At 38.7% G+C, this 22,184-nt stretch overlaps 1 protein-coding gene across 3 annotated transcripts in view; it reads right to left on the reverse strand.

Moving 5' to 3' along the window:
• Positions 1-22,184, reverse strand: part of RALGPS1 (Ral GEF with PH domain and SH3 binding motif 1) — a 624,901-nt gene that overhangs the window by 394,074 nt on the left and 208,643 nt on the right. For all 3 annotated transcript variants that reach the window (XM_069082706.1, XM_069082704.1, XM_069082705.1), the window contains 3 exons: positions 21,814-21,897; positions 13,059-13,148; positions 2,381-2,473 (listed from right to left, as the gene is read on the reverse strand). In XM_069082706.1, coding sequence (XP_068938807.1) covers positions 2,381-2,473; positions 13,059-13,148; positions 21,814-21,897 — 267 coding nt within the window. The remainder of the gene's footprint in view (positions 1-2,380; positions 2,474-13,058; positions 13,149-21,813; positions 21,898-22,184) is intronic.

Raw genomic sequence — 22,184 nt, forward strand, 5'->3', positions numbered from 1 at the left:
TAGATATGTGACCACAAGCAAATCACTTTCCCTCTCTGGTTGTCAGTTTGAAGAAAACTGTAAAATGAGATATTTAGACTTCATAAGGGGTAGGGAACCAGTGTAGTCAAAGGACTACACTTGAGGACTTAGAGGGCCATATGTGGCCCTCAAGGCTGCAGGTTTCCCACCCCTGGACTAGATGATCTCTAACATTCCCTCCAAATTTAATATCCTATAATCCTATGAATACATGCCCAACAAGAGTTGGGCACGTATTCTAAAGAAACACATGCTATCCACCTCCTGACAACAGAGAGGTGGTAGGCTTCAGGTGTGGAATGAGACATATACTTTTGGATATGGCCAATATATGAATTTATTCTGCTTGACTATGCATATTTGTTATAAGGGTTTTTTTCTTCTTTTTCAGTTGTGTGGGATAGTAATAGGGCTACTCAGCCCTCCCCCCAAATAAAGAGAGAAAAGATGGTCATTAAATTACTTTTACTGTACAGGAAAGAACAGAAGGAAGCCTAGAAGGAAACATAAACAGGACAGTTTTGAAAGTCATATGCTGAATTTATTATATCCTTAAAAGGAAAAGCAAGCTGTGCATAATAGAAATTTATAGTTTCAGGTATAATTGTCTTTTTCTGTTCTACTTTGCATATGGAAATATTCATTTTAATTTGTGTAGGTTAAATTCAGAATTAAAACAAAATAAGGCTGAAGAGCTGTGTGGCAAGGTTACAGTTTGGATGATGAGACTGACCATTAAAGTGACAAAAATTATCTTTTTCTATTCCTAGTATTATGCTAAATTATGTGAGAGAAAGATTTTAAATACTTTAAAATCTGTTCATAACAGAACACTTAACTTCAGTTTCAATTATATAACCATGAAACTCCAATTCCAAGTTCTTATCCTTCTACCTCTCCCACAACATCATCCCTCCAAAACCTGTTCTGTGCCCTAATTATGACCTGGCCTTGGAATCACCTTTGATTCTCCTCTTTCCCTTTGCTTCACCTCCTTCCAATAAGTTGCAAAATCCTGTCAACTCTCCATTGGCAGAATTCCACTTTTTGACATCTTCCCTATTCACGCATCCTAGGTCAGGCATTCACTTCTCCCCTGGACTATTTTAACAACCTTTTACCTACTCTCTCTTTTTCCATTATTGCCCATCTATAATCCATTCTTCATATAGCTGCTACGGTAAAAAAAAACAAACCTAATGCAGATATCTGACTATGGTAATTGCCCTCCCCAAGACGATCAGTGGTTCTTTGTCGTCTATACCATAACACGCAAGTTTCTGGTCATGTCACATTCTGGCTCTACTCTACCTTTTCCCAGAACTCTCTGTTCTTGCCAAATCAGGCTACTCATTTTTCCCTGACCTCATAGTGCCCTCTCACCTCCAGGAATTCACATGGTCCACTGGAACATCCTTCATCTTCATTTCTTTTTGTTGATACCTATCTTTTACTTCAAGGTCATGGCTAGCTGTTATCTCCTTACTAACGCCTCCCCAGATGTCTTCACCGCCTGCCTTTCCCTATAGGTTTCCCAGCCATATTTCTAGACTCTAAAATTCCCATTTGCCTTTTCTACTATCTTTGACACTCTGTCATGAGCATTCTGCCTCCTATCATACTCAGTTGTGTACATGACACACCTCTCCCCCCTTTAGACTGTAAGCTTCCTGCAGGCATGGCATGTGTTGCTTTTCATCTTTGTATCCCTTTCCCAGTCCTTACTACAGGACCTTATACATAGTAAGCACTTAATAAAGGCTAGTGGAATTAAATTATCCATTTGAAGCTGACTGCCTTTTGTGCCACATACAATATTTAACCACTGGACTTCCTGCTCAAGTTCTCCACTCCTCTTTGTTAATATCATAGATTTCCTTGAAAAACACTTGAAAACAAACACAGGGCCCTCATAAAATTGCTGATCACCAGAATTCCAGATTTTAGAAAAATAACTAAGTTCTCTGGGCTCCCTGATTAACATAAATCATGGTGGGGGGAGGGGAATGGCATCCCTGTCAATAGGGCAGTAATCAATAATCAGTTTTTGACTTCCACTAAAATCACAGAGCACAAAATACTAAAGCAAAAAAAGTAACTTAAATCAAAATTTGAAGGACTTTTAAAACACTGAATTCTAAAACAAGAAGAAAACAAGATAGGATCTTAGCAGATCTTAACAGACTGTTGGAAATAACCTTGGAACATAAAATGTCAGAGCTGGAAGGCCCACAGAGGAAGTGACTTGCCCAAGGTCACAAAGAAAGTTATTTCTCATTTTGTTATTATTAAGCAAAAAGTAGTCACTTATATCCCTTCTCCCCCAAAGAAAGAAATGGAAATAAGAGAATTAACTTACAGCCCAAGTTTTTGTCAGTCTGAAGATGGGTGCACTTTGTAATGCTGATACCACAGACATGAGAGAATGAAGATTGTTGAGCTCCAGAAGTTTCTGAAAAAAAACAAAACATAAGATAGATTACTTTTTTTGCTAAAACAATGTTACTAAAAATATTACATCCCGTAAAATACTGCCAAATGTCCTTTTTCCAAAATTCAGTTAAAATGAACAAAAACTCACAGAGAAACTACATTTCCAGGAAGTCTATAGAAAACACCACTGCCCCTAAATTATTGCAAAATAAGTTTCTATTCCCACATTTTTGGAATGTCATGAGCTAATGATTCAAAGTACTGGAGAGATGTCTATTTTTCCTATAAAGAATACAGCTAGATTCTTATAATGCTATTGTTTTCCTTTTAAACAAGTTTGAACAGTGTGATACCAGAATTTTAAAAAAACAAATATTCTCATTATGCCAAAAATACTAACATGAGTTGTCTCCGGTTACCAAAACATTCACTAAATGATAGGAATGCCTAAGGAAACATTTTATTAAAATGTAGTAATATATTTCAGCTGACAACACAATACCCCGTTTCACCAATCATTTTGTCTTTATTCCTTTATGCCATGTCCCAGGATACAGAGAATATTTTGGATTCATTTCAATGTTAGATAAATTTCTTACCCTGATGTGCAAACTGGGTTGGTGGGGGAAGGGCAGGAATCAGGGAGGGGTAGTCAGACTTAGCCCAACATCCACACTGAAAAATTCAGAAGTAGGGCAGAGTCTTTCTAGTTATCAAAATCTTTAAGCTAAATTAATTCCAGTATTTCAATGATAGATGATTTTATGGCTGGAGATATTCCTTTCACAGCCATGGATTAAAATTCAGTCTTAGAGAGTAGGTGTTGTCAAAAAAATAAAAATCCTCCCTTGGTTGGCTATCCTCCCAGTAATCATCCTCTATGAACTTAGCTGGGCTGGGATATCATAAAGCTGAGATAGAGAGAGAGTACATTTCAGATATAGGGGGTAGCCTATGTTTTAAAAAAAAGGGGAGATGTGAGAGAGAACGCTAACTTTGGGAGCAAACAGGTCAGTTTAACAGAAATATAGAGCCTATGACAAGGACTAATAATGTTCAGTAAGTCCAGAAACTTGGGCTGGGACCAGATTGTGAAGGGCTTTAAACGAGAAGTTGATGAGTATGTACCTTGTCCAGGGAGCAATAGGGAACCATCACAGTTTCTTGATCATGGAACTGACATGGTTAGACTAGTGCTTTCAGAAGACAATTATGGCAGCTTTATGGCAGATGAGTTAAAGAGGATGGAGATTTTTTGTTTACCATTACCAAGCTTCATATTTCAGGATGATACACCCAGCAATTCCTTGGAATGATTCTATGTTAATAAACTAGAATTAGTTATGGTTGCCTACAACAAATCATTATGTATGTTGGTCTAGGGCCAGCATTGTCTACCCGAATCCCACTAACACTTTTGGATGTAACACATGGATGCTTTACCCACTCTTCTCCACTCATCCAAATCCTTATTCATAGTTTGGGGCCCAACTCCAGTCCTGACTGCTCAGCTCACATTGATCTCTCACATTTTTAAATGCCTGAAGTATTTAACTACTTAAGTCAGTTTTTTTTCAGTCATATCTGACTCTCCATGACCCCATTTGGGGTTTTCTTGGTGGAGATACTGGATTAGGTCTCTATTTTCTTCCCCAGCTGACTTTCCAGATGAGGAAACTGAGGCAAAGAGGGTTAAGTGACTTGCTCAGGGTCACAGAGCTAGTAAGTGCCTGAGGCCAGATTTAAACTCATGAAGACACGTCTTCCTGACTCCAATCCTAGTGCTCTATCCGCTGCACCACTGAGCTGCCCCAAAGTACTTCACTATATCATAGAATAATGGCAATTTTTGTATCCTGGCATTTTATTATTCTCTGATTGTTTCTTCAGCATAAGCCTTAACAAATGTTTGTTAAGTGAATGAGCTTTTGGTGGTAAATTGAATGCCTGTAGTATATGCGTCTGAACAGTTCTGCCTTTTGCTCTAGCTTTTATCTCAGTATCTTCTGGCTTACAATACTCATTGAAGGAGTATCAATTACTTCCACTAACCATCTCCCAGAGGTATTAAAGGAAAGTGCTTTGTAAACCTCAAAGTCCATAGAAATGGGAGCTATTATCTCATTTGTCTCATTTCTCCAATGCATTTCAGATAGAAATAACTCTAAGGCAAATCACTTTCCCGTTATCACCCTTTTATTTTATTTTACCATTATTATCATTGTTTTCTCACTATTATTGTTATTATTAACTTGTTCTCATCTTTTCTGACAGAGCTTGGATGGAAATGTTACAAGGTCCAGTTGCTATCCTGTCATTACTCACTTATATTTAATGTTTTGTGGACTATTATGCAGGTGCATAAAATTTGTAAATTTTTGCAAATAAGAATATTAGGATGCAAACTCATCTTCTATAGACCCACTGAAAACATCTTTGTGACAACTTTACTAGTAAATTGGAGGCTAAGAATTACACATACTTCATCTTCCTCCCATATGGTTTTGATTTTTTCTACTAGAGCTCTCTATTTTGAAAGGTTTTCACTACATGAAGTTGGGAGATAATGAGGATTTAGTAAGGTGACATTTATTTTAAAACATTGCAGTTAAGTTTGTATGAATCAATGTTATGTTCAGGCAGCTGAAAGCAATGGCTCTGCCTCGAATGACGCTCTAGTTCTAGTACAATTTATTTGTTGAATTCTCAAAGATATTTTATGAATTTGTACTTACAGTATGGATATTTGTTATCTTAATGTATAAAGATTAGTTTAATAAAGGAATGGGAGTGACTAATGTAAAGTTCTAATCACCTAATTGTGTCTTTCTAGGTATCTAATAAATACAAAATCTTTGTCACCTACAGGTGCAGTTTCCACCATTTTGCTTCATAATCTTCATTGATCAGTAAGTTTAAGACCCTTAAGGATAATCTCTATGAATTTCTAGTGGCAATGACCTGATTCTGAATTGCCATAATATAGCCTCTTTCCATTTCTATAAATGAATCTACAGATTCAGTCCTTTGTCAGATGCTTCACCTAACAATGAAGTTGAATTCACAAGAATTCAACTAATTAACATATTTTAAATTGGATTCATGGAGATTTCACTATTGTAGTACCTGTTGATTCCACTCTTGGATCTTAGCACTTTCATAAGCTCTATACAGAGATAAACGAATTTTGGGTAATTCTAACAGATCCAGTCGTGAATAACCATTGTCAGGCTTTATTAGTTATAAAGAGAATTCTGATTGTTCTAAAAGTATTTCTGTAAATTTTTATCTTTTTGTCATGTGCTTTGAGAATATCTATCATTACTCTTCCTCCTTTATATTGAGGAAGTGATAATCTTTCTGTAGATGACATAGGGTAATGCACCCTGTGTTTCATTAACATTGTACATGATTGTGGTTGGATACCTTCTAGATCAGGGGTTTTAACCTGAGATCCCAGAACTTTTTTTTTTAATTTATTTTTTTTTCAAATGCTTTATTAACTTCTGATTTACATCATTAATTTCCACTAGATTTTGAGTTACAAATTTTCTCCCCGTTTTTCCCCTACCCATCCCCCCAAAATAGCAGTCCCACAGGATATCCCCTCCTCCAATCTGCTCTCTCCCATATTTTCTCCCATACCTCTTTCGACTTTTCCAGTGGATCTCTATGCCACAGTGCCTGTATAATTTCCCAATTACATGTAAAATAGCATTAATAATAGTATATACATATATATATATATATTTGAGTATTTGATTTTAAAACTTTGAATTCCAGATTCATTCCCTTCCTCCCTTGTCTCCCACCCTTACTGGGAAGATAAGCAGTTCAGTATAGGTTGTACATGTGTGGCTAATGCAAAACAATAACATAGTAGATATATTGTAAAAGACTATTTCCCTCCCTCCTATCCCACCTCCCACTTGTTCTATTCTCTACTTTGATCCTGTCCCTTTTCAAAAGTGGGTGTTTCCAACTTCCCTCCCCCCAGCCTGCCCTCCCTTCCATCATCCCCCCTCTCATCCCCTTCCCCCCCTACTCTCCTGGAGGGTGAGATACCCTATTTAGTGTGTATTTCATTCCCTCCTCAAGCCAAATTAAATGGGAATAAGGTTGACCCATTCCTTTTTGCCTTCCTATTCTTCCCCTCCATTGTAACCATTTTCCCTTGCCTCTTCTATATGAGATAGTTTACCCCATTCTGTCTCTCCAAATCTCCTCCCATTATATTCCTCTGTCACCTCTTAATTTCACCTTTTAAGTATCATCCCTTCCTGTTAAATTGGTCCTGTTCCCTCTATCTATGTATACCTGTAAACATATATACACACATTCACATATGCATTCATATGCCCATATACCCTCATATATATATATATATTTGTATTCCCTTCAACTACTGAGAAAAGTCTCATAAGTTATAATTATTGGTTTTCCATGTAGGAATGTTAATAGTTCAACTTTGATAAGTTCCTTATGATTTCTTTTTCCTGTTTACCTTCTCATGCTTCTTTTGCTTCTTGTATCTGAATGTCAAATTTTCTATTCAACTCTGGTTTTTTCAGCAAGAATGCTTGAAAGTCCTGTATTCCACTGAATTACCATATTTTTACCTGAAACATGATACTCAGTTTTGCTGGGTAGGTGACTTTAATACCAGTTCCTTTAACCTCCAGAATATCATATTCCAAGCCCTTCGATCCCTCAGCGTAGAAGCTGCCAGATCCTGGGTTATCCTGATTGTGTTTCCACAATATTCAAATTGTTTCTTCCTGGCTGCTTGTAATATTCTCTCCTTAATCTGGGAATTCTGGAACCTGGTTATAATGTTCCTAAGAGTTTTCTTTTTGGGATCTTTTTCAGCAGGTGATCGGTGGATTCTTTCAACCTCTATTTTGCCCTCTGGTTCTAAAACATCAGGGCAGTTTTCTTTGAGAATTTCCTGGAGGATGATTTCTAGGTTCTTATTTTGATCACGGCTTTCAGGTAGTCCAATAACTTTTAAATTATCTCTCCTGGATCTATTTTCCAGGTCAGTGGTTTTTCCCATGAGATATTTCACATTGCCTTCTATTCTTTCATTTGTTTGGATCTGTTTAACAGCATCTTGATTTCTCATAAAGTCATTAGCTTCCATTTGCTCCAATCTAATTCTGAAGCAATGATTCTCCTCATTGAGCTTTTAAGATTCTTTTTCCATCTGGCAAATTCGGCTTTTTAAGGCATTCTTCTCCTCATTGCCTTGTTGAGCCTCTTTTGCCATTTGAGTTAGTCTGTTTTTTAAGGTATTATTTTCCTCAGTCAGGCTGTTGACTCTCATTTCATAATTTTCTTGCATTGTTCTCATTTCTCTTCCCAATTTTTCCTCCACTTCTCTTATCTGCTTCTTAAGGTCCTCTATGGCCTGTAACCAGCTCGTATTTTCCTTTGAAGTTTTTGGTGCAGGAGTTCTGACTTCACTGTCTTCCTCCTGTTCCATGCTTTGCTCCTTTTTGTCCCCAAAATAGGAGTCTAATGTTGGAATCTTCTGTCTGCTTTGTTTCCTTTGCCTGGTCATGTCGCCCCACAGTCACTTGACCCCTGGGCTTTTTGCCACAGTAGGACTCTGCCACCAGACAGGGGAGCTTTCTTCCCAAATGCTGGGGTTTTCTCAGCTGCCAGAGGTATTAGATGGGTGTCCTCTCTGAGGTCTCCACTTGCTCTGGCAAACTGGATACCTACCCCAGTACCTCCACCCTAGACTGCAAACCAGATCCAAGAAGGTTAAAGCAAGAGCGATTACCCCTCAGACTGGTGGTTGGTCCCCCTACACTCTGCAGGCCAGGAGCTGAAGTTGCCACGTGGCGCATGCTGGTTGGCTGTGCCAGTGTCTCAGCGGCTTCTCTCCCCAGGGTCAAAAGCCACGCACTCCTACTTACTGGGTCCCAAAGTCCAGACTGCACTGACCTCTCACTTTGTCCTTCACATCTATGTGTTGATAAATCTGGAAATGGCCACAGCTGCTTCTGATCTGGAGTCCGGCTGGTCAGGCCCACCCTGGGGCTAAAGCCTTGGCCCAGGGCTGGGCTTGGCCCCCACAGCACTGCGCTGGCCAATTCCTGCCAGCCTGCTGGGCTGTCCTCAGCGGGAGGTTAGCTTCTCTGTGTCATTTTGTGCGTTCTGCAGCTCCAGAGTTTGTTTAGAGTCCCCTTTTTACATGGATTGGGGAAGGTGGAAACTGGAGCCCAGCAGAGGTCCTGCTTCTACTCCGCCATCTTGACTCCTCCCCAGTCCCAGAACTTTTAAAAAATATATTTTGATGATTGTATCTCAACATAATTGGTTTCCTTTGTAATCCATTCTATTGTGTTCTTGGCCCTCTTCTCTTCCCCCTCTATTCAATCTTACTTGGTGATCTCCTCAGTTCCCATGGGTTTCAATTATCATTGTTACATAAATGATTCTCAGATCTATTTATCTAACCCTAACCTTCTTTCTGACCTCCAATGTTATATAACCAACTGCTTCTTAGAGAATTCAAGCTACATATTTTGTAGATATCTTCAACTCAATATATCTAAAACCAAACTCATTATCTTTTTCTTTCTTCTCTCCTTAACTTTCCTTTTCTGGCTGGTTTCCTCATCTCAAGTCTCTTCTCATTCTAGTCCCTCTTCCATTCAACAGTCAAAGTAATTTTCCTGTAGTAAAAGTCTAACCATGACATTCCCCTGCCCCCTCAATAAAATCTAGTGACTCACTACCACCCTCAGAATCAAATAAATATAAAATTTTCTCTTTGGCTTTAAAGCCATTCACAACTTGGCCCCTGCCTATCTTTCCAGTCTTCTTAAACTTTACCCGCCATCTCACATATTTTATGACACAGTGATACTGGGCTTTTCACTCTTTCTGCCAGACAATATTCCATTTCCCAACTCCATGCCTTTTCATTAACTTCATGCCTGGAAGTCTTTCCTTTCTCAACTTTGCCTCCTGACTTTCCTGACTTCAAAACTCAACTCAAATCTCACCTTTTGCTAAAGGCCCTTCTTGATCCCCATAATTATTAGCATCTTCCCTCTCATTTACCCTGTATAAATATCATATGTGTATAGTTGTTTGCACGTTGCCTCCTCTACTAAAATGTCAGCTCACTGGGTTGTAGTTTTGCCCTTAGCACAACCCCTATCACTTCGTCAGTACTTAATAAATGTTAATTGCTTTAAACAAGTGGTTTTCCTCTTGAGATTTGATTTCAAGATGCCAGGGAGTTTCTTAACATATACCCATGGCTTTTTCCAGGTTACCTTTATGCTGGATGTTTCTTATCTAGAGGAGCTGCAGATATTTTTATATATTGTCTTGATCCATTGGTTCAATTTGACTTTTCTAGAAGCCCAAAGCCCTCACTGTTCATCTTTCCTTGGCTTACATTCAGAATTACATACTTGTTAGGTCCAAATGATATTTTTATATCATTAGAGAAAGATTATATAAGATGAACATGTTTCAAGTGTTCTTTTCTGGACCTACCTAACTCAATTTCATCCATATAAATAAAATGACTCATAAAATGTTTGATTCAACTCCATTTCTAACTTGGAAGTCACACTTAGTGTTTTTGGAAAGATGATAATTGGTTTAAGGTTACGCAGAACCACCATGCATCTCTCTGATACTGTCTCTCTGAGAAATAACACATTTTATATCAATTGTTCTTGATGTTATTTTATTGGCAGAATCTTTTAAATAAGGAAGTTTTCCATGTGGAGATAGATACTCTAGCATTTTTACTAGATTTGGGTCTATTGGTTAGAGGAACAAATGATGACACAAGAAAGTAATGTAATATCACTGAGCTACAGATGCAAAGTGAAGTAAGCAGAGCCAGGAAAACAATTATATAAGACTATGTTAATATAAAGAAAAAGAACAACAATTCTTTAGATGTCAACACTGAATGATATAAAATTATAAGGAACGAGATTAAATCCAAAGAAGAGATATGAGATCCCTCATACCTTTGCAGAGATTAGAGGCCACAGCTATAGAACACAGCATTTAATATCAGATCTTTTTTTACATTTGTTGATTTGCTTTGCTTATTTTTTTCCTCTTCTTCCTTTTATAAAAATCATTTGTTATAAGTACATCTAGATGATATTAAAAAGAAAAGGAATAATTAAAACCTATTTAAAATAAACTTTTAAAAAAAGTTTACATTTTATGAAATGGAGTTAAAGGTTTTATGATAGTCAATAAAAACAGAATGTCATGATGCTTTCATGGGGCTTGTTCAATAATTGCTGAATTAACATTAAATTTCTCCTTATACCTCTAGGAACTTTTGGGACATGTATTTTTTTTCTTAGCCAATATATCGATTTTTTCTGAGTGTTTATGGATTTTTAAAAAGTGATACAAGTAGTGAATGCCTTGTATAAAAGACATAAACACTAGGTTGGCTCATATTAGAATAGGTCACTAGTGTTCTCATCATTTGGTAATAGATGCTGTGCCTCTTGAGAGGTAAAAATGATGAGACAGGTCTGCTTCATAAAGGAAGATGGTACATTGTTTTCCTAGCAATGCATGCACCTCTGTGATATGTTAAGTCAATAATAATTCACTTAATCCAGTTCCAACACTTCACAGTTGCAGAAAAGTCAGAATTTCTTTCAATTATCTGCATTGCTGAAAGTGTTCCCTAGTTCATTACATTAATTGTATTCAAGCTGTCTCTTTCTCATTTGATCCAACTGGCTCTTCCAATGTGATGGACTCCCTGCTACCATACATTCTGTGTTTTGCACAATTTTGACTCCTTGTATTGCCTTAATCTCTGACTAAAGGAATCTAGAACTGCTGATATATTTTTGTTTTCTGGATTCTATTCCACGAGTTACATTTGTGTTACCTTTAGTTGAGTGATAGATACGTCTTTCAAATTTCTGTGTGTACCAGCTAGATATTGATATCATGTTCAAATGACTTTCTGTAGATCTTTAGTAGGTCTCTAAAGTTGCTTCTGCCATAGTAAAGGATGCCTGTCATTCCTATGGAGTATTCACTGACAATTCTACCTGTCCTCCTGTAACTTTTGCTATAGAAAGAACTTTTACATATGCTCTTGTACGCAGGTGCTGAAATGTTTTTATACTCTCCTTCAAATATTGTAAAAGAATGAATTAATTCATGAGAGTTAGAGCAAATTCCAATTTTGTGAAATGCTCTGTTTTGGCATAGTTGGTCTGCTAACTAACGTCATGCTAGTATACTAAAAAATGGCTTTTCAAAATTGCAGTCAATCTGTCCATCTCATTGTCAAAAATCATTTAAGACATTGGCATTGTTTATTTTTTATAATTTCTTTCATTATTAAGTATAATTTCTACAATTTACATTAAGTGAATATTTTCAGTCACCTCAAGCTCTTCAGCTTTTTCTTTCCCAGACTATAGCAGCTTCTCAATATCATTTCTTATTTCATCTAATATAGGATTGGGAATAGAGTTTTCCTTATAATTGCCCTGCTTTGGTCAGTAATACATTATTGTATAGCTTGACATTGAGGATTCTATAGGCAAAAATCAGTATGAAGCCCTTGCCTATAACTGGTAGGATCCGTATCCAATTTTGGTAGGAAAACAGGCCTGGTGCACAACAAAAGCATTCATATAATCGGTCCAGTTCATATGTACTTGTGGTTTGTCTACTGTAGTGGACCGTACCATCCACCCTGCACTATATGCCACAGATAGATTATTGTCACATTATTTCCTGTTTTTTTCTAGTACATCTTGATAGCTTATTACCAGAACATGAATAAGCACCACTCTCATAACTATTATTATGTTCTCAGAGTACATTAAATCTCTTCTGAGTAAGAATTTTGGTTGGCATTCCTCTACTGTGCAGTTCACTGTTAACTTTCCCCCCACAATGGATTATGGGTTGGACTTTGGTTGTCATTATTAATTATCATCATCATCATCATTACTATCGTTACAGAAGACTTCTCTCACAACAGCCTTATGAGGCAATGCAAATATTAGTACAGACATTTTGCAAAGAAGACAATTAAGACCTCAGAGAGATAAAGTGCCTTGCCTGGAGTCACACAGCTTGTAAGTGACAGGGCCAGAATTCAGCTCAGTTCTCTTAAGCTCAAAATCCTACTCTTTCTACTTTATCCCATGGTCATTAATGAATATTTCTTGAGTTTAGAAGAGAGGCAAAGGAAGAGGAAAAAAAACACCAGATGTAAAAGTAATATTATAAGATTATTAGGGAACCAATCAATAGATCATGCTGAACATAGACAGTCCTTGTGAATGAATGACAGGATTCCTTTGTACATGAACTACTGGAGCAGGGTCTGTTTTTCATGGATCTGTGTGGTAACAACAGACTCTTAGCCATGCAATCTGAGGCTCAGTCATGAAGGACTGCAGGGCACAGTTGACACTTCTAGAGGTGAAACTCAAAGTGACTAGCCACAGCATTCATCAAAATGAAAGCCATTCATCAAAGCAAAAACCAGTGCAAACTGAACCCAAACTCCCTTGAGTCTGAGTGAAGAGATGACAATAATGGATCAGGAAGTGCTAACTTACCTTTGCTATCTTCACGAAATGGCTCAGGATTTCTGCCCTTATTTTTAAAGTCTGTGCTGTCAGAATCTCCCGCACGACCCAAAAACTGACCTAGAGAGTCAAAGACAAACAGCAAAACACCCTATTAGGCTTCATAGCATGGAGGTCATCACGGAAGACTCTCCAGATCAATATCCAGAGGGATATTATGATGGCTGGGCTGAAAACCCCCTACCCTCCATTTCGGTTCCCCTCATTGCAGAAGGAATTCTTGCTGGAGGTAGAATTAGAACTACTAACCCCACTGGTCCCTTTCAACTCTGAGATCATATATTTTCACTGTATGTTAGGGCTAAAAGATACAAAAGAATGTAGAATGCTAGAGTTGGAACAGATACTAGAATGCAGAATATGAGAGCTGAAGAGGACCTTAGAATCTAGATTGTTCCATTTAGAATGAACCTTAGAACAGAAAATGTTAGAGCAGAGAATTTTAGAAATGGAAGGATTCTTAGAAAATAGAATGTGAGGGAAGGGTTGGAATAATATCTAAATAGTGGAAAAACCAAAGATAGAAATAAAAGTTTATTTTTAAGAAAGAAAATAGAGGGGCGGCCAGGTAGCACAGCAAGTAAGAGCACCGGCTCCAGTGTTGAGAAGACCTGGAGATCGAATCCCGGGCTCAGACACTTAGCACCCACCCAGAAACACCTGGCCGTGTAACCTTGAGCAAGTTACTTAACCCCAATTGCTTAGGGGCGGCCAGGTGGCTCAGCGAGTAAGAGCACCGGCTCCAGTGTTGGGACGACCTGGAGATCAAATCCCGGGCTCAGACACTCAGCACCACACCCAGAAGTAACTGGCCGTGTAACCTTGAGCAAGTTACTTAACCCCGATTGCTTAAAATAAAAAAATTTAAAAAATTTTAAAAAAAAGAAAGAAAATAGAGTGTTAAAATTGGAAGGGACCCTAGAGATTATATAGACCAGCTCTCATTCTACAGATGAGGAAACCAGGTAGGCTAACTCACATATTCATGATCCCAAAGCTATTCAGAAGCAGAGGTATAGTTCAAAAAGAAAGGCTTATTGAATCCAAATCCTGTTCTTTTCTCTACAGGTTTTCTCTATAATAAGCTTAAAAGGTTTCTTTGTAACTTCCTCACATAGGTTCAGTCCTGGTTCTGCCCTCTAAGGCCTAACAGAACAGGCCGAATATGTCTTCTGTATGACAACCAGTAAATATTTTAAGACAGAGACTATTCCTCTAATCTCTCCCACCTCCAATCTAATCCCCACGTGCTGTCACAGTAATAATCTTCCTAACTCACCACTCTGATCACATCACTCTCCTGCTCAGAAATCCTCAGAGGCTCCCCACTGCCTAAAGAATAAAACATATGGCTCAGCAAGTAAGAGCACCAGCTCCAGTGTTGGGATGACCTGGAGATCGAATCCCGGGCTCAGACAGCACCACACCCAGAAATAACTGGCCGTGTAACCTTGAGCAAGTTACTTAACCCTGATTGCTTAAAAAAAAAAAAAGAATAAAATATAATTTTCTTAGCCAAGCATTTTAAGCCCTCTACAATCTTGCTGTAACCTACTTTTCCAAATTTATCTCCCACTGTCTCATTCACTACAAATCCAGGCTAGAAAAGAGACACAAACAGGAACCACCCACTGAACCCCAGTACATAAAAATCATACCATGTTAGAACACAGAATAGACTTTTATAGTGATAAGAGATTTTTGAAACTGAGGGGAGTAGGGTGGGGAGGGAAGTTAATTAATTTAGCTCTGATAAATTGCTCTAGGGCTCAGCTGTTAGTGGAGGAATAAATAAAAACTTAACCCAAGCTACTGGGGGAAGGGGAAGGAAAAAAGTATTTATATGGCACCTACTACTCCCTCTTCTTCTTACCAAGAAGAGTAACCCTCTAGACCCAGATCTCAAGAAGCCAATCCCCTCAGCCCCCAGCTGGAGTGGTTAATCCACTCAGCTTTGGCACTAACTATCCTGATTGGTAAGAGTGAATGGGTAAAAACTCACTTAGCCCATTCTATCTAGTAGACAAGAGACCACACTTCACAGTCCATCTATTCATCCCTGAAGGAAGCAGGGCTTCCTCATTATAGGCATCCTTCTAGCTGCCATTCCACCACAAACCTCAATGCTACCATTGCTATTGTGAAAAAAAAAATGTGACAATGCTCTGACCTAACACTAAATGTCTATTGCCTATGATTGCCCAGATCAAAACTCCCTTCCCTGGCCTTCACTTTCCCCTATGTGTGGTATTCCGCCTACTAGATTACAAAGAACAGGCTCCTTAAAGGTAGAGATTGTTTCACTTTTATGACTACCTACCACACCTCGCACAGGACCTTGTTATGCAGTAACTGCTTAATAATTTCTTTTTCATTCATTCATACGTTCATTCATAGATTGCTAAAACACAGAAAGCTAGAGCTAGGCTGAATTTTAGAATTTAGAATTTAGAATTCAGCTGGAGCTGAAAGAGACTTTGTAGGTCTTTCTAGTGAGGACAGCTCTCTAAAAATGGAATGGGCTGTCTCAGTAGTTAGTGAGTTGCCTGTCACTGAAGTCTTCTTTCAGTATATTAGATATTCATTGAAGAGGGAATTTCTAAACCAGTATGAGCTGGACTAGACATCCTCTGAGGTCCTTTCAGTACTATAATTATTTGGCCATCTACTCCTACTTACTCATTTAACATGGGGAAAAAACCAAAAGCCGGAGGAAGAAAGTGACTTACAAGAAAGAGCTTACATTTCTATAATGGCTTTAGGGTTCAAAAGAAGAACCCTATGAAGAAGTTTGTACAAATGCCGCTATCTCCGTCTTACAAATAGGGAAACAAAGGCTCATTGGGGGGGGGGGCATGACTCAATCAGTTCCTAGCCTAACCTGAACTACCACAAACTTTCCCATCCTGATGACTGGGCCAATGGTTCCTGCAAAGTCCCTTACACCTCTGAGAGTTTATGATCCTTGATTTTCACCATTCAAATCATCCCAAGAAACTTTAAATACAGTTTGAAAAATGTGTCAGTCTATACCCCAACTCTGAGGGCACAATGAAAGCCAGCTAGCAGCAAGGAACAGTAGAAAAACGACTAGCCCTACATTCTGAGAAACTAGGTTTAAGACCTAGCTCCTCCATTTATTAAATGTGTGACCCTGGACAACTGTCCAACCTTCCTTATCCTTAGTTTACCCCTCTATAAGATGGAAATGGTATTATTTGCCCTGCCTATCTCATAGTATTAATGTGAGGCCAAAGTAAAATAATATTGTGTGAAACATATTATAACCACAAAACAGTTATTCAAATGTGAGTTGTTGTTACTATGACTGAAGATGAGGTTCAGACTCAGCTGTCACTGAAGTACAAGTGAGGTAAAGGCGGAGAAATGTGATTTCTCCTCAGATTAGCTAATGTAATCAGTGTAAGTTCTTGATGAAGTTTTAAATGTGTGAACAATATGGCTTGCACCCTGCATCTCTTTATGAGGTGTAAACTCCTCTTTAAATTAAATCAAGAAGGGAATGGTATGATTGGATAACCAAGCAAGCTAACCTGTCCCCTGAGAACTTTAATAGGGGGAAAATTTCAGCAGTTGATTCTGTCCAGCAGCAAATTAGTCAAATGGCGGAGGATTCCTGACAACTGTTTCAGAGGTCAGCAGAGGGAGGAGAAAGAATGAGGCTAAAGTGAGTGTCATATTCCCCCTGCCCTATCATCATATTATTGGAGAGACTGGATCAAAAACAGAAAACACATCCAGCTTAAGCAGAGAAAGAGAGAGTATAGACAGTCACAGATGCAGAAGGGTAACAACCTTCTGTTAGGAAGGAAAAAGCTTCAGGGAATGCGATTCCTTGTGTAATGAGAATTCCAGGCATGAACTCTAGAAAGGCACTGATCTTGGAGCCAATCATAGAGTTACCCTAAAGAGAAACTTCATGAGGGCTCTACAAAGGGAGAAAGATCTCCCAGAATAAGGAGTTGGGAGGCATTCTTCTGTCATACGTGTTTTCTACACACACACCTCACAACCACTGTATTTTAAGTTTGAGTCCATATGCAGAATACATCATGTGAAATGCTAGGCTGGATGAATCAAAAGCTGGAATTAAGGTTTCTGGGGGAAACATCAACAATCTCAGATTGCAGATGATGCCATTCTGATAAGCAGAAAAGTGAAGAGGAATTAAGAAGTCTCTTGATGAGGGTGAAAGAGGAGAGTATAAAAGCTGTCTTGAAGCTTAATTATCAAAAAACCTAAGATCTTGGCAAGTGTTCCTATCACTTCCTGGCAAGGAGGAGGAAGAGAAATGGAAACTGTCAGATTTTATATTCTTGGGCTCAAAGATCACTGCAGAGAGTGAAAGACACTTGCACTTCAGAATGAAAGCTATGGCAAATCTGGACAGCATACTAAAAAGCTGAGACATCACCTTGCCAACAAAAGTCCTTATGTCAAAGATATGGTTTTTCCAGCAGTAATGTATGGCTATGAGAATTGGCCTATCTGAAAAGCTGAGTGCCACAGAATTGATGTTTTTGAGTTGTGGTGCTGAAGAAGACTTTTGAAAGTCTCTTGTACAGCAAGGAGATCAAATCAGTCAATACTTAGAGAAATTAATTCAGGTTATTCACGGGAAGGTCAAATACTGAAACCAAAGCTTAAATACTTTGGCTACATAATGAGAAGATGGAACTCATTGGAAAAGACCCTAATACTGGGAAAGATTGAAGGCAAAAGGAGAAAGGGATGGCAGAAGATGAGATGGACAGATACTGCCATGGAAACAATGAACACGAGCTTGGGCAGACTTCAGGAGATAGTGGAGAATAGAAGGGCTTAGTATGCTATGGTTCATGGAGTCATGAGTAATCAGACATGACTGAAAAAATTAACAACAATGTGCACAGACTTCAACAAACAATGAAGGGCCTGGTGTGCTGTGGTCCATGGGGTCATGAAGAGTTGGACAAAACTGAAAAACTGAACGACAAAACCAACTTTCTACAGGAACCTCATGGAGGAAGAATATGTTCTGATTTACTGCTTGTACTATACCACCTAAGTAAAATACCTCTTGAAAAAGACAGTTAAAGTCTGGCTGACTGGTGAGGGAATGAAGGCTTTTGAATGAGACTACTGGAAGCACAGCCCATGAGGGTTACCCCTAGGACCCTGAAGAGGAATAGTAAATCATCATCTGGGGATGCCCAATCTGAGTGGGTACAAGTACCCAGCTGGGGGACTAGACTTACACGGGACAGTAATACATAAGTTTTATGTTTAAAAAGTTGGCCCCTCTCCACTGGGTGTGATGACCAAAGTAGGAACAACTAAGAATAAGTAAAGTATTTATTATGAATGAATGAATGAATAAGACATTTTTAAGCACCTCCTATGTGCAAGGCTCTAGACATAGAAAGAGAAAAGTAAGATAGTCTTTACTTTCAAAGAGCTCACATTCTAATGGGGAGACAATATACATGGAAGGTTTCAGCATAGGTGAGATGGAAAGGTCTTATGGTCCTCAGGTTATGGGTCAGAAAATGTGGCAATGTCTTTTCTTTATGTCATCTCTACCAATAAAATCATTAGTGCTCCTGCTCCACCTGTAGTATTTTCCTTTGATTCACTACTTACAGTTGTTATAGAGCTACTTTCCCCCCTTATATTCTCTATATTTTCTCTTTTTTAAAATAGATTTCCTTATAGGTTGAATTGAGGAGGTGTCTCTGGATCTATTATAATACATTACAGTGTATTTATCTTACTCTTGTTAATTCCTCTAGTGTTAGCCTGCGAATTTGGGTTTTGGGCCTGGGCCAACCTTTGCCCCTGTGGCATTTTAGGGTGAGGTGGTTGGCTGTGGCCCTGCTTGGTGTCCACCTGAGTTACCAGTGCTCCCCCCTGGATCTTTGAGTTTCAGATCACTTGAGCTTCAGGACCCTCTACAATATAAAAGGACAAGGTGCCAAAGATTTGTGCCAGAGGTATTCTGGTTTGAGCACTGCTGCTTCAGCATTCTTTGATCCCATTTCTAGTGGCTCCAAAGTCCTTGTTGTGGGCTTCTGACCACGTTGGGGATTTCTTAGAGGAGCCCTCTGCTCCTGTTGCTGCCAGATACAGAACCTCAAAGGCTACCGGTGTCTGCTTCTGGCCCTATTGTTGTAAAAACTTAATATTGTTTTCTTGGTTCAGATTGCTTTACACCAGTTCACATAAGTTTTCCCATATTTTTCTACATTCATTGTTTTATATGAAGATTAATATTCCATTATAATATTATATCACACTTTGTTTAGCCATTCCCTGGCCAATGGGCATCTATTTTGTTTCCAATTCTTTGCTATTCAAAAAAGTGCTACATATAAATATACAAAGCTTGTCTTATTTCCTTATTTTATATACTGAGTACTAAGATCTCTGGGTCAACAGGTATAGACATTTAAATCACTTTCTTTGCATAATTTAAATTTTTTTTTCCAGGACAGCTGGATCAATTCACAGCTCCACAATCAATGCATTACTGTTTTTGCCTTTCCACAAGCTTTCCCCATTGACTACTCCCATCTTTGGTCATCTTTGCTAATTTGCTGGGCGTAAGGTGAAAACTCAAGAGTAATCTGGATTTGCATTTCTCCTATGATTAGTAATTTGGAGTTTTCTTCCATCTGATTAAAATAATTTGCTATTCTCCTTTGACCACATATTTATTGGATATTGGCTATACCCAGCATTTTAAATATCACATTGAATCTTGCCCAAAGTTCTGAAAATTACTTATTGAATAATGAAGACAAAAGCCTAGATTGGGCCCAATTAGATCACACTTGAACCACAGTTACTCTCTCCCTGTTGATTGGAGCCTAATAACTGGCTTCTTACTGGCCCCATTCCCTTCTCAGGTATCAAGGATTCCATATCCTAATATGCCATCTATGCTTACTTATAGAATGAATACTGATGGTAACCCTGTGCTTGTGTTCAAAAAATAAGAAACTCTCACTGACTTTACCAAACAAAGCTGGCATTTGGTGCAATGCTGACTGCAACACACTCTGTGACTGCTCTTCCTATACGGAGCTGTGCAGCTGGCCAGAGGTGATGAATGGTTTGGCATTAAGTCAAATATCTTTCTTAAAAATAATGCAAATCCCCTTAGAATTTGCAGCAATCTTGCACATCTGTTTGTTTGTTGCTTTTAAAGCCAAACTTGGTTGATAGGGAAGAAAAGGCATGTCAAAGAGGGTCAAAGGACATCTGAGACACTCGAGGTGGATTTCTTTTGATAAGGAGTCTAACTGTAGTCATCTGAAACTAACCTAGCCCTTCTCTCTTCATCACAATGAGGACAGACAGAAGCTTTAATCTCTGGAGTACCAGCCCACAACAATCAACTGGTTATCATGGATCTCCTACAGTATCCTTAAGGCTAGAGAGCAACAAAGAAGGAACTGAGCAAGAATGATCTCCAGGGTTAGGCATTTCCTACTGCTAATGAGCAGCTGGAGAGGCTAAGAGCCCTAGGGGAAGCCAGAACTTAGAAGCTCAGCTGGTTGGTCATACAGAATGTCTGATGGTTAAGGTCATCACCCTGGTTATAAACTGTGAAAAAAGGAAAGAAATGCAATAATAATAACAATATCTAACATTCACATTCAAAATACTTTACATATATTAATTCATTTGAGCCTCACCACCTGGGAAGTAAGTATCATTGTCACTGTCATTTTACAGATGAAACAATTAGGGCTCCAAGAGCCTGTCCAGGGCCATATAGTTAGCAAGAGACTAAGGCAGGATTTGAACCCACATTTTTTTAATGCTTTTTGGAGGGCAATTGGGGTTAAGTGACTTCCCCAAAGTCACACAGCTAGTTTTTTGGTGTTAAGTGTCTGAGGCCGGATTTGAACTCAGGACCTCTTGACTCCAGGGCTGGTGCTCTATTCACTGTGCCACCTAGCCGCCCCCAGAACCCACATTTTCCAGGCTCAATGTCCAGCACTCTCTATCTACCACACTTTGCTGGTTAAAGACCTAAAAAAAACAGAAGCATGGGTGGGCATTGCTAAGTTTACACAGTATCGGGTTTGGGCCATTATACAATAAAGTCTCCTCCCAGAAGTTGACTTAGTTCAAGGATTCACTGTTTTCATCCATCCCCTTATTAACATTAAATGAAGCCTCAGTAGATAGCTTCCTAAGTTGCTATGAACAATAAAATGTGCCTCCAGAGGACCAACATTCTTGTGATGAGCCTCCCCAAACAGATAGGCTGGTCCTCAGATGCCGGTCAAATGGTGTATCTTTATTCCACACTTGAAAACTTTCCACCTGGGGAGGTCTTGCCAGAACTTTCATTCTCATAGGCAGCCTCCAGGATCATATCTGTGCCATCAGGAGGCATCAGAGCAGGACATTAATGGAGGTTCCTCACAGGTAAAGGTGAAGAAAAGTCAATATTGCCTTAAGAAGTCAGTAAACCCCTGAGTTCAGTTTCTTCACTTTGAAAATAAGGACATTAGGCTGGCTTTTTAAGGTTCCTTCCAGCACTAATTCCTATGTTCTTAATAAACCAGCAATCTATTTCCCATCACGCCAATCTATTTTTCTAGCAGCACCAGAACAAGGCAGCAAATACCAAAAGGAAGTCACTGATAAGGACAGATCTGAGCCAGCAAATAAAGTCTAGGCAGGCAGGAAATCACATTCTTTTCCTTACCTGATTAAACCTCCTGGTAAAGGCCACAATATTAGGGGCGAGGCTGTGTTTCTCTTTCTTGCTCCATCCACAGCTGGCTAATTCCTAGGAAACAAAGACATAAGTTCACCAACTGAATTCATTTATATAAATTCAAAACTTCTAAGGAACATTTAATCTTTAATTCAACTTAGTTGCTGGGTGTCTCTCAGTCAATGATTTCATACATGGGATGGAAACCTTTCTGAAGAGGATTGCTAAGTCTTGATAATCACAAAGTCTTTAAAATTGAATGAGAAAAAAGGAGTGATCCCTTTTATTTGGAGGACAAGGTGAGTTATTAGATTGTCACAGGTCACTCTTTTCAGAAGCCATCTTCAATTCAACTAATA

The sequence above is a fragment of the Petaurus breviceps genome, unplaced genomic scaffold, assembly GCF_028583685.1.
Source record: "Petaurus breviceps papuanus isolate PSGF00001 unplaced genomic scaffold, PetGlider_PUasm1.0 171, whole genome shotgun sequence".
NCBI classification, from domain to species: domain Eukaryota; kingdom Metazoa; phylum Chordata; class Mammalia; order Diprotodontia; family Petauridae; genus Petaurus; species Petaurus breviceps.